The sequence below is a fragment of the Thalassophryne amazonica genome, chromosome 17, assembly GCF_902500255.1.
Source record: "Thalassophryne amazonica chromosome 17, fThaAma1.1, whole genome shotgun sequence".
Taxonomy (NCBI): Eukaryota; Metazoa; Chordata; class Actinopteri; order Batrachoidiformes; family Batrachoididae; genus Thalassophryne; species Thalassophryne amazonica.
Genome location: NC_047119.1, coordinates 53,079,303 through 53,092,560, shown reverse-complemented (window position 1 = coordinate 53,092,560; position 13,258 = coordinate 53,079,303). Strand labels below are relative to the sequence as shown.

The following is a 13,258-nucleotide window of genomic DNA, read 5'->3' as shown; positions in this document are numbered from 1 at the left end:
TCCAGGCTGACACAAAATTGTGTGCCTCTAACAGGTCGTACAACTTTTCAGTTGATGTGTCATATTTGCATTCACTTTACCCCTTTAACCTAACACAGGGGTCACCAAACTTTTTTCTCTGGGGGCCACATTGTCAGTCCTGACTTTGATGGGGGGCCGGGGTCGGGTCGGCCATATGGCCCAGACAAAATGATCACCAGCAGGTCTTATTGTGTAGTAGAGAATATTAGCCTGGCACAGCCATCCCCACTATTATACCAACACTTGATTCCTGGCACATATTTGTTTGTCTTAACTAGAGGTTTAAAAAAGTAGTAATAAAGTCTTCACACTTTGTTTTAATTTGAAATACCACAGATATTTCATTTATTTATTTTTCTAATTAAAATAACAACAAAGCTGTCAAGGTAAGAAACATCTGCCTAGTTAAGGTAATTGACACTGGCAAAGGTGATTGAAAAATTATAAATTAGGCCTGTTGATATTATTAATAATATTAATAATAGGGGCTCAATAGGTCAAATAAATAGGCCTATAAAATAAATACATAAAACAGTGAAATTATAATAATATGAGAAATAGATTAACTAGCCAACTCTTATGCCTATCCATTTCAGCATGTTCAGTAAACATTTTAAAATAAAATCATTAATTGTTAATTGTCAGTGTGCTTACCATATCAGTGTGAACTGTGTGCATGCTTCTGGCTGGTGAGAAGTTCAATGTCTGGTTGCAGTCTAGTGGTAGCCAGTCTTAAGGTCTGATGCAAGTGTTCATCTGTGAGTCTGTTCCTTGCTGGGTTCTTGATTTGCTTCATGCGGTAAAAGGTTTGCTCACAGATATAGGTGCTACCAAAAACTGTTGACATCTGCATTGCATGCCATTTGATGTTTGGGTAGGTTTGCTCTGGGAGCACAGCATAGAACTCTATGAGACAGTCTGGCTTGAACGCGTCTTTCAGGATATCGCAATTCTGCAGCTCGGCTAGTTCAAACTGAAGAGAGGGAAGGACATCATTAATGTCTGTAGCAAAAGGGTTCTGGAACAAGTGTATTCCTTTACCGCTGACATGAAGCTCATGGAACCGCGCACTGAACTCTCCCTGCAACATTTCCAGTGCATCCTTGCACTTTTTGACTGGGAACGGGACAGCTGGTTTCTCAGCGCAGTAGCTTTGGGTGGCAGGGAGATGCGTGAAGTCCAGCTTTTGGATATGTTGCACAAGCAACACTAGTTTGACCTCGAACGCTTTGATGTGAGAATACGTCAGTGATTACCTTCCCTTTGCCTTGGAGCTGCACGTTAAGGTGGTTCAACATTTCAGTCATGTCAGTTAAAAACACAAGGTCCCATTTCCATTCTGGCTCGGTCAGCTCTTGTACCATTTCACCTTTAGATTGGAGGAAGGTATAACCTTAAGGTATAACCTTGTAAAGCTGCATTTTCTTAAACATAAACACTTTTAAGTAATATAACTATTTCTCAGTGCTCTTTTAATTGAAAAAACTGAATCGAATTGTCACCCCAAGAATCGGAATCGAATTGAATCATGAGTTGTTGTACGATTCACATCCCTAATGAATAGCTAATTTTATGACTAAATATCAATTTTAATTGATAAAATCAACAAAATGAGACCTAACAGATAAATGTTCACTTATGCACTTTTGAGTCAATGTTTTAGTTAAAATGGGTGTTGTCTAACTTTTAAAGGAGGTGCGGCAGTCATTTGTCAAACCACCATCATGGACAAACCTGATATTCCACATTCATCTCTTGAGAACACCGAGTTACAAAAGGAAAAAATAATAAACAAAAGCGTTGGTGACATTTCCACTTTTGTCATTTGACCAGTTGTTTGGGTTCTTTTACTTAATATGCATTTTCACTGTGGGTTTTCTGTGTGCAAGCAAAGGAAACCACTCACATGAATAAAGGCCCATTAATAAGCTTTGCATGCACTGACTCTTTATAGATCCATTTCAAAACCCAGTATCTTCCAGACCAAACACAAGACTCTCTGAGCGTTATGAAATTCAATAAAGTTTTGTGTGTGTGTGTGTGTGTGTGTGTGTGTGTGTGTGTGTGTGTGTGTGTGTGTGTGTGTGTGTGTGTGTGTGTGTGTGTGTGTGTGTGTGTGTGTGTGTGTGTGTGTGTGTGTGTGTGTGTGTAATCTTGCAGAGAGTGCATGGTACAATCATATCTTCTTCAAAAAATAAAACAAACTAAATAACAAAATGTAAGTGTAAAATATTCCAATCCCCTTGGCAGAAGACGGAAAAAAATATTTTTAAAAAAATTTACTTTTAAGTAACTACCTCTCTCTCTCTCTCTCTAAGTAAGTATTTATATATATATATATATATATATATATATATATATATATATATATATATATATATATATATATATATATATATATATATATATATATATATATATATATAGGGCTAAGTCTGTCTGTCTGTCTGTCTGTCCAGGATAAACTCCCAAACTATAATATGTAGCCCTAAAAACTATATATATTCTGAATCCTCATGACATGGGGAACAAACTGGTACATTTTTTAAAAAGTTGAACTGAAAATTACCCCCAAATAGCCGACTGTGGGTATGGCCAGACAGATTGAAATTTCCAGCCCTGTATATGTGTTGGCCATCTCTGTTTATTTAATCCCTTCCTTCACTACTTCTCACTGTTAAGCACCTGACTGTCCTGCACAACCCAGTTATCTTCCTGTCTGAATACATTCATTTTATGTTTGTAAAATTGCAATATAAAAACAGTGAAATACACCACTACCTCAGTTTTGATTCATTGATATTAACATTTACTCTTACCTACCTTTTGTGTATAATTCTGTTAAAATTTGATTGCAAACAAAGTCTGCATGAAGGACTTCAAATGTGTTTGTCTTTTAACCAAGTATGTCCACTTAGTTTGGGGAGTCCACCTCTTATAGTTCTGCTGGACAAACTTTAGCCCATTAACTACACTCAACAAAAATATAAACGCAACACTTTGGTTTTGCTCCCATTTTGTATAAGATGAACTCAAAGATCTAAAACTTTTTCCACATACACAATATCACCATTTCCCTCAAATATTGTTCACAAACCAGTCTAAATCTGTGATAGTGAGCACTTCTCCTTTGCTGAGATAATCCATCCCACCTCACAGGTGTGCCATATCAAGATGCTGATTAGACACCATGATTAGTGCACAGGTGTGCCTTAGACTGTCCACAATAAAAGGCCACTGAAAGGTGCAGTTTTTGTTTCATGGGGGGGATACCAGTCAGTATCTGGTGTGACCACCATCTGCCACATGCAGTGCAACACATCTCCTTTGCATCATCCGTGAAGAGAAACACCTCTCCAACGTGCCAACACCAGCGAATGTGAGCATTTGCCCATCAAGTCGGTTACGACAACGAACTGGAGTCAGGTCGAGACCCCGACGACGAGCATGCAGATGAGCTTCCCTGAGACGTTTCTGACAGTTTGTGCAGAAATTCTTTGGTTATGCAAACCGATTGTTTCAGCAGCTGTCCGAGTGGCTGGTCTCAGACGATCTTGGAGGTGAACATGCTGGATGTGGAGGTCCTGGGCTGGTGTGGTTACACGTGGTCTGCAGTTGTGAGGCTGGTTGGATGTACTGCCAAATTCTCTGAAACGCCTTTGGAGACGGCTTATGGTAGAGAAATGAACATTCAGTACACGAGCAACAGCTCTGGTTGACATTCCTGCTGTCAGCATGCCAATTGCACGCTCCCTCAAATCTTGCGACATCTGTGGCATTGTGCTGTGTGATAAAACTGCACCTTTCAGAGTGGCCTTTTATTGTGGGCAGTCTAAGGCACACCTGTGCACTAATCATGGTGTCTAATCAGCATCTTGATATGGCACACCTGTGAGGTGGGATGGATTATCTCAGCAAAGGAGAAGTGCTCACTATCACAGATTAGACTGGTTTGTGAACAATATTGAGGGAAATGGTGATATTGTGTATGTGGAAAAAGTTTTAGATCTTTGAGTTCATCTCATACAAAATGGGAGCAAAACCAAAAGTGTTGCGTTTATATTTTTGTTGAGTATATTATACAGTGGGTCAAAAAAGTAACAGGTGCCATTAATACAGGTAACAGGTGGAGGACAGAAGAGCTTCTTAAAGAAGAAGTGACAGGTCTGTGAGAGCCAGAAATCTTGCTTGTTTGTGGGTGACCAAATACTTCTTTTCCACCATAATTTACAAATACATTCTTTAAAAATCCTACAATATGATTTCCATGGATTTTTTTTTTTTCTCATTTTGGTTCTCATAGCTAAAGTGTACCTATGATGAAAATTACAGACCTCTCTCATCTTTCTAAGTACAATCAGGGACTGACTAAATACTTTTTTATCCCACTGTATTTATAAGACATCAGCATTACAAAAACAAATGTTGGGCAATTGTTTTGATTAAAATGATTGGCATTTGGCTTATGTCTAAAACAGGTTACCCCAGCCAGTGTGTGTGTGTGTGTGTGTGTATATATATATATATATATATATATATATATATATATATATATATATATATATATATATATATATATATATATATATATATATATATATATATATATATATATATATATATATATATACGAGGTCTATTAGAAAAGTATCCGACCTTATATTTTTTTCAAAAACCATATGGATTTGAATCACGTGTGATTACATCAGACATGCTTTAACCCTCGTGGGCATGCAAGAGTTTTTTCACGCCTGTCGGTTACGTCATTCGCTTGTGGGCAGTCTTTGAGTGAGGAGTCGCCCACCCTCTCGTCGATTTTTTCATTGTTTAGGAATGGCTCAGAGACTGCTGCTTTGTTTGATCAAAATTTTTTCAAAACTGTAAGGCACAACTGAGTGGACACCATTCGATAAATTCAGCTGGTTTTCGGTAAAAAATTTTAATGGCTGATTAGAGATTTTGGTCTGGTAGTGTCGCCGTAAGGACGGCCCACGGCGCCTGATGGCGATCTGCGCTTCGAGGCGGCAGCGTCTCGCCGTTTCAAGTTGAAAACTTCCACCTTTCAGGCTCTGTTGACCCAGTAAGTCGTCAGAGAACAGAGAACTTTCAGAAGAAGTCGACATGAGGAGTTTCATTCGGACATTCCATTGTTAACGGACATTTTGTAATGAAAGAACGTGCAGGCAGAGTCGCATGTCGGGCCGGACCCGACCGCGGTGGGTCGCGACAGGAAAAACACCTCCGTTGGAACCTTAACGGGCAAGTTGGAACATGCCCAAGCTGTTAACAATTTCTCAGTTACTCACTTGTTGAAAGCCATCAAAAGCCACCTGAATTTACAAATGGTTTTCAACACGGAGGTGGTTTTTCCTGTCGCGGCGCACCACAGATTCGCCGAGTCGTCACGGAAATGACTCAGCGAATTTGCGCGCACGTCTTTCATTAAAAAATGTCCTTAAACAGTGGAATGTCCGCATAAAGTCCTCATGCCGGCCTCTTCTGAATCTTCTCTGTTCTCTCACGACGTCCTGGGTGAATTAAGTCTTAATTAGGATGTTTTCAGGTCGAAACAGGCCGACGACGGCGCCTGGAAGCGCTGCGCGACGTCCCGCTCTGTGGAAGTCCGTACACTGACAGAAAAACACCCCATAATCTCTCATCAGCCATTAACTTTCACCGAAAACCATCTTAATTCTGGAATAGTATCCACTCAGATATTCCTCACAGGTCCAGAAAAATTTTGATAAAGCAACGCGCGCCGTCGGAGCAGCGTGTGAACAAAGGAATTCAGGCCGAGAGGGTGGGACCACATCCACTCAAGGCCTGCCTACAGGGAAATGACATCACCCGGACACGCGTGAAAAAACTCATGCATTCGCACGAGGGTTCAAGCATGTATTGGTGTAATCGCATGTCATTCAAATCCATATAGTTAAAAAAAAAATAAAAGGGTCGGTTTATTGTCTAATAGCCCTCCTATATATATATATATATATATATATATCTATTATATATATATATAATTATATATAATATATATATATATATAATATATATATATGTTTTTTTAGCACACACAAGCACAATGAGTACCAGTTTTGTACACCCCTGTATACACACACACACACACATAGAGATATGGAGTTAAATTTCTTATTAATGCCTGTAAATGCAGAGAGGGTGATCTACAATTATTCCTTGATTTGGACACGTGTTTTGTGATCCACATACACAAATTTCTGATTTGTAACTCGTTTGTTGGTTTTTACAAATGAATGTGTTTTTGAAAATATATCATTTTTTTTTAATTTGTTTAAAAAAAAAAAAGCCATTTGCAAAAAGTGAAATTTTGTTTGTGACGTGTGATTCAGCATTTGTTGATCACCGATCACATGCATTCATCGCTTTGCTCAGTTGCGGAATTTTGAGACTGCACAAATCCACAAACAAAAGAAACGTGCAACCCTTCAGAAATAGCGTGCTACTTAAAAAGATATGTGCGATATTTTCACTTTGTAAAAATTGCAGACTTGCAATTAATTTCGATCAACTATGTGGAATTTGTTTTATGTTTATAAATAAAACCATGAGTGAAGTTGGATGGATGAATCTCTATTGAGACGACAAACACAAAGGCGTCACGATCCGTCCAGCCAGCTTCACTCATGGTTTTATTTGTAAACATAAAACAAACCTTTGCCTTCAGATTTAGGGTTTTTAATCTTGTTTGTAGTCACCCCTTTTTTGCAGTGTATCATGAGATTTTAGCAAACAATCTCCTTCCCTCAGTAAGAGCATTGAAGATGGGTCGTGGCTGGGTCTTGCAGCATGACAATGACCCCAAACACACAGCCAGGGCAACTAAGGAGGGGCTCTGTAAGAAGCATTTCAAGGTCCTGGAGTGGCCTGGCCAGTCTCCAGACCTGAACTCAATAGAAAATCTTTGGAGGGAAACCTGAAAGATCTGTAAGGAGGAGTGGACCAAAATCCCTGCGGCAGTGTGCAAACTTGGCCAAGAACTACACTAAACATCTGACCTCTGTAACTGCAAACAAAGTTTATGTATCAAATATTAAGGCCTGTTTTTCTATTGTATCAAATGCTTATTTCATGCAATAAAATGCTAATTAATGATTTCAAAATCATACAATGTGAGTTTTCTGATTTTGTTTTTTTAGATTCTGTCTCTCACAGTTGAAGTGTACCTACGATAAAATTACAGACCTCTCAATCCTTTGTAGGAGGGAAAAATTGCGAAATTGGTTCAAATGGATCAAATACTGATTTGCCTCACTGTATGAGGAATTTTTTTTTATAATTTTATCCTAACCACATATTGCATTTTTGTTGTATTCCACAGAGAAAGATGGTCTTCAACAACAAATGCTTCAATTATTTGCCTCACTATGTATATTCTCCTCCCCTTTTCTATTGGTTCGTCTAACGAAAATGAACTTTTTAATTATTTTTGATTGTCAAGTAAGTGTGTTATTAAGATTTTTTTTAAGATGTGAACTTTAATTTTAATAACCTCAGAGAAAACAAAATCTCAGGCACCTCCTGTGGTCCTTGGTGCCCCCCCCCCCCCCCCAACAGTTTTCGATTAATGACAAGTGAAAAAGTGAATTTATACTTTAATTTAAGCAGCACTGTAGAGCTGATTTAACACTGTGGCAGAGTGTAAATGGTGCCAATCACATTGGAGTTCATTTAACCCTGTAAATTTGTAGCGTTTGAGGTTGTTTTAAGGCTCTGCGTTCAGTGGACGCTACACCAAAGGTCAAAGGGCAAATTTGCTGCATTCAATCAGTCAATCAGGAATTTTGCTGAAAGGTTTTAATCAACATGTCACAAGTAGCCTCATAAAGTTTAGTGCTTGTTGAGCAGTGAAGATTATTTTGTATTGGCCGTGTGGTTATGTGGGTTCCTAAATCAGGAATAAAAGCAGGTCTCAAACCAGGGCTGATGGGAAATGACCAAAAAAAAAAAAAAAAGAAGGAGCAGTTGTACTTGTTCCATCCAGAAGGGGGCAGTATTCTATTATGCAAGAACTGTGTTAGGTTAGTCTCGCTTGTTGCTCTTCAGTCAGAAATAAATAGATTCCATGGCCACAGCATTGTTATCAGAATGAAAATTTAAACACTCACTAATGGTTGCACGCGCAGTAATCAACAGAAGAGCTCTAACCTGGATGTACAACGGACCCACATGGACAAACTACAATCCTTCACTGCCTTGTGTCTCCATTAGTTATGCTTTTAAAGCACCATGTTGCAAAAGTGCACTGTTGATTATAGTTGTAGTATTAAATAAATTTCAAAAACTGCTTGTGCTGTTGATTTCAGTAACATGTGAACAGCCATTGAAAGTTTTTTTGCTACATTCTTAATACAATCTGAGGGACGGACACCATGAACAGGGATGTGATCCCCCCCACATCGTTATCTTGGAGGCCTCCCTCCCCCACGGCCTCTGCCTGCTCCTGGACTGGGTCCGGGTCCTCTGGGGTTGGGTGCCTTACTCACTGGCCCTCGAGTGTTGGGATTGGGGGATGCCAGAGTCACATCTTTCTGCAGGTTCACGCCTTTACCCGCCATCCCAGGCTTTGTCTTGGTTGGCCTTCCTTCAGGCTCTGGGGGCTTTTCTGTTTCGAGACCAAGTTATGAATAGTTGTGAATTCAGTGTCATGCAGGACGGTAACAACATCGACACACACTGTGCAGGAGTTAATGACTGACTGGGGCTCTGGAGGGGGTGCAGGTGGTGCGAGGGAGTGATTTTGGCATGAGGTCTCCAGGTCTTTCATGACCTGGTTGGTGCTGTCAGTGTTGTTCCTCCTGTTCTTCTCTTCATCACGGGCCTGGAGGGAGAGAGAGAGAGAGATGGAAGACAACAGAGCAGAAAGAGTGAGGTAGGTGGTGTCGGGCAAACAGTTACTGTTGTGTTTACAGCTACAGTTTTGTATAATTTAGGGGTGTACGTTAGCATAAATGGAATATAGCATTTATAATTATCTGTATATAACTGTATAATAGGTGCAGTCTTGTTTAAACCCCTATGTGATATCACAGGATTTGACTACATCTGGGGACAGCCAGCACAAACACGGCAGAGAATCCCCGGGTGGAGTGTGGGAATTATAGCACAAACCATTCGATAAACTTAAAAGCATACTCGCTGTCACCTAGTGGACCTGCCGGTTTAAGAGGTGCCGGTTTAAAATGGTTTCTGCTGAAACCCCCCATCCTACAAATAGTTTGTGCTGACACTCCCACACTCCACCCGGGATTAGTCTCTTCCCACAAACAACGTCAATTCTAACTGGAAAATGGTGTACTGTTTTGTTTTCGGCTGCAATCATCGAAGCAGTCGTGAAAAGTGCTTTTTTTTTTGGGTTCTCAGTGGAGAAGGGAAGACAAGGCAAATGGAAGAGGTCGTATCGGTAAGTGTTAGCCCACAAGCTAACCGAGTAGCTGCGTTCTCTAGCCTGCAAAGTGCCTTGACATGTTGAGCTCTGGGTCATAAACAAACTGTAACACATGTCCACTTTCCATCACATCGTCACTTTTACTTTGCATCTTCACTTTGTTTGCATGTAATTTGCCCAAAAACTCAGAAAATGCTGCATTTCTGTACTCGGAAGTAGAGAAATTACGTCATATGCGTCATATTTTACCCCTTTAGCACCCGCCCTCAAACAAGACTGTGCTGCCCAATTACCCATAACAGCAAAATTGTTATGTGTCGGGCGCAGCCCGGAGAACCGACCAGCGTTTGAAGGACCCAGTATAAAATAAGCAGAGCACGGTACAAGGGATAACAGAGTTTAATAAACATAACAGTGATGTGATAAATATACAAACAAATAAGTGCGCGGTCTGCGAGGTGGTAATTGCGGTGTGCTCCCATCAGCACTAACGGTCCGGAGCCAGAACCTGTTCGGACCCAAGGACCCCGCCGACACCCCCCAGGTGGCCGCGACAAACCGAGTCTGTGAAAGAAGAAATCATCATGTGAGTCCACACTCTACACACAGAGGGACCGCTCAAAGGTGTACAAACAGCAAACACTTCCTGGCTTAATTACTAATCAGCTTCCCACCCTGCAGGCATGGAACACCTTGTTCACAAACTCACTGCAGTGGAAGCTGATTAAAACGACTAACATAACAGCTCAATATAATAAGGTGTGAGGGACACCACATTTACTGACTGTACAAATGTTAGTCACAAACCCAACGTACCTCAGGAAGTGTGCTGACGAGCGTGAGACCTCACCCTCTCCTCTTTCACAGATCATGCATCAAACCTGGACGTTCTCTGCATCCACTGATGATGAGATGGCTCTCAAGACGACGATCTCACCCGTCTGGTCACAAGGTCGAGTCTCTGGCAAATACACACTGTGTACTCCAGACTTAAATGCCACCATGTTCCAATCCGTGTAGATGCACCACAGCTGTGAGTCCTGACGAGCCGCACCTGATCAGCCTCAGGTGATCAGGGTGGGTCCTGGTAACTCAGCCACACAGCCACTCAGTCCCAAATGCGCACCACCTGGAAGGAAAACCAAAAGACAGAAACAGAAGACAAACAAAAGCCAGCCAGGCATGCCAGCCACAACAAAAATGTTGTGTTTACGTGAACTTAGAATGAGCCCTTCATATCTACACAGGACCGGTCCGCCTCATGGACGCCACGATGTTGGTAAAGGTACATACCTACTCTGCCTTTAGCAAGTTGTAGCGTGGCTGAAAGACTAAAGAAAAAGAAGAGGAATCACTAGTTGCTCTGTCTGCTATCGCTGTCTACTGGTTGCTTGTGCAGGCGAACATGTTTGAGATCCCTCATTTCTGTGAAAGGGGGGAATCATACGAGGTCTGTCAGAACAGTATTGGACCTTTTTATTTTTTGCAAAAACCATATGGATTTGAATCACGTGTGATTGCATTAGCCAAGCTTGAACCTTCGTGCGCATGCGTGAGTTTTTTCACGCCTGTCGGTTGCATCATTCGCCTGTGAGCAGGCTTTGTGTGAGCAGTGGTCCACCCCTCTCGTCGGATTTTTATTGCGAATAAATGTCTGAACGATTTGGAGCTTTGCTGCATCAAATTTTTCCAGAAACTGTGAGAGACCTCCAGGTGAACACCATTCGGAAATTCTGTTGGCTTTCAGGGATTACACAGATTAAGGAGTGCTCCAGCCGGTTAAAGACCGCCCACAGCGTCTGAGAGCACGCCGCGCTCCGAGCGCCCGATCGAACAGGCTGACACCCCGCTGAAACAACCAGATCATTTCCAACGTGAAGGCTTTGTTGATTCGGGACGTCGTCTGACTTACACAAAATGGCAGGAGACGTGGACATCAGCACTTTTTCGGCACATTCCACTGTTAAAGGAGTTTTTTCATGGAAAGAAAAGCGGACGGATGCGCCACCATGCCGCCCATGACGCGGGACAAAACCACCTCCGTGTTGGTTTCACAGGATGGCTTTGAGATGGCTTCAGACGGCTGTCGGTGGGTTTTTCAGTCGTGTGACTAACCGAGAAATTGTGGATGAGCCTGGACATGCCAGAACATGTTCTGTGAGGCTTCATCACGGCGTTGCTTTGCGCCATGCGTCGCGGTGGAGCCGCACCGCGACGCGTGGAATTCCTCCGCTTCTCTTTCCATGACAAAAACTCCTGTAACAGTGGAATGTGCCGTTCATTTCCAAACTGGACGCTGTGTTTTATGTGGGACGTCCTCTGACTAGCACAGGAATTGCGGAAGACGTGGACATCAGCACTTTTTCGGCACATTGAGACAGACGTGCGGAGGAATTCCGCGCGTCGCGTGGAGCCGCATGGCGCAAAGCAACGCTGTGATGAAGCCTCACAGGACATGTTCTGGCATGTCCAGGCTCATCCACAATTTCTCGGTTAGTCACACGACTGAAAACCCACCGACAGCCATCTGAATCCATCTCAAAGCCGTCCTTTGAGACCAACAAGGAGGGTGGTTTTGTCCCGCGCCATGAGCGGCACAGTGGCGCATCCGTCCGCTTTTCTTTCCATGAAAAAAACTCCTGTAACAGTGGAATGTGCCATTCATTTCCACACTGGACGCTGTGTTTTATGTGGGACGTCCTCTGACTAGCACAGGAATTGCGGAAGACGTGGACATCAGCACTTTTTCGGCACATTGAGACAGACGTGCGGAGGAATTCTGTGCGTCGCGTGGAGCCGCATGGCGCAAAGCAATGCTGTGATGAAGCCTCACAGGACATGTTCTGGCATGTCCAGGCTCATCCACAATTTCTCGGTTAGTCACACGACTGAAAACCCACTGACAGCCATCTGAAATCCATCTCAAAGCCGTCCTTTGAGACCAACAAGGAGGTGGTTTTGTCCCGCGCCATGAGCGGCACAGTGGCGCATCCGTCCGCTTTTCTTTCCATGAAAAAAACTCCTTTAACAGTGGAATGTGCCGAAAAAGTGCTGATGTCCACGTCTCCTGCCATTTTTGTGTAAGTCAGACGACGTCCCGAATCAACAAAGCCTTCACGTTGGAAATGATCTGGTTGTTTCAGCGGGGTGTCAGCCTGTCGATCGGCGCTCGGAGCGCAGCGCGCTCTCAGACGCTGTGGGCGGTCTTTAAACCGGCTGGAGCGCTCCTTAATCTGTGTAATCCCTGAAAGCCAACAGAATTTTCCGAATGGTGTTCACCTGGAGGTCTCTCACAGTTTCTGGAAAAATTTGATGCAGCAAAGCTCCAAATCGTTCAGACATTTATTCGCAATAAAAATCCGACGAGAGGGGTGGACCACTGCTCACACAAAGCCTGCTCACAGGCGAATGATGCAACCGACAGGCGTGAAAAAACTCACGCATGTGCACGAAGGTTCAAGCTTGGCTGATGCAATCACACGTGATTCAAATCCATATGGTTTTTGCAAAAAATAAAAAGGTCCGATACTTTTCTGACAGACCTCGTACATGTTGCTTACCAAAAGAGAAGGAAAGCGAGGATGAATGCACATCATCAAGAAAGAGAAAACATGAATGGAAGTAAAATTGTGACTGGAGACAGCATAATGTAGTATGTGATTTCACCACTAGATGACTAGATCCTACACACTGTAGCTTGAAATTATGTTATAGTACATAAAATACCATGGAAGGTGCGTAAGCAGTATTTATAGAGTAACAATTGTCCCACATGGAGAAAGCAATGTTTTAGAAACAAGTCCTCCCACC

At 42.3% G+C, this 13,258-nt stretch overlaps 1 protein-coding gene across 2 annotated transcripts in view; it reads right to left on the bottom strand.

Annotated features, from left to right (window-relative positions):
* Window positions 1-7,842: 7,842 nt before the first annotated feature.
* Window positions 7,843-13,258, bottom strand: part of tmc2a (transmembrane channel-like 2a) — a 51,045-nt gene continuing 45,629 nt past the window's right edge. Inside the window, exons 19-20 of one of the 2 annotated variants that reach the window (XM_034192443.1) lie at window positions 8,762-8,881; window positions 7,843-8,666 (exon numbers count right to left, since the gene is read on the bottom strand). In XM_034192443.1, the coding sequence (XP_034048334.1) occupies window positions 8,463-8,666; window positions 8,762-8,881 (324 nt within the window). In that variant the 3' untranslated portion in view covers window positions 7,843-8,462. Of the gene's footprint in view, window positions 8,667-8,761; window positions 8,882-13,258 lie in introns of those variants that run through there. The other variant, XM_034192444.1, reaches the window with a different exon arrangement.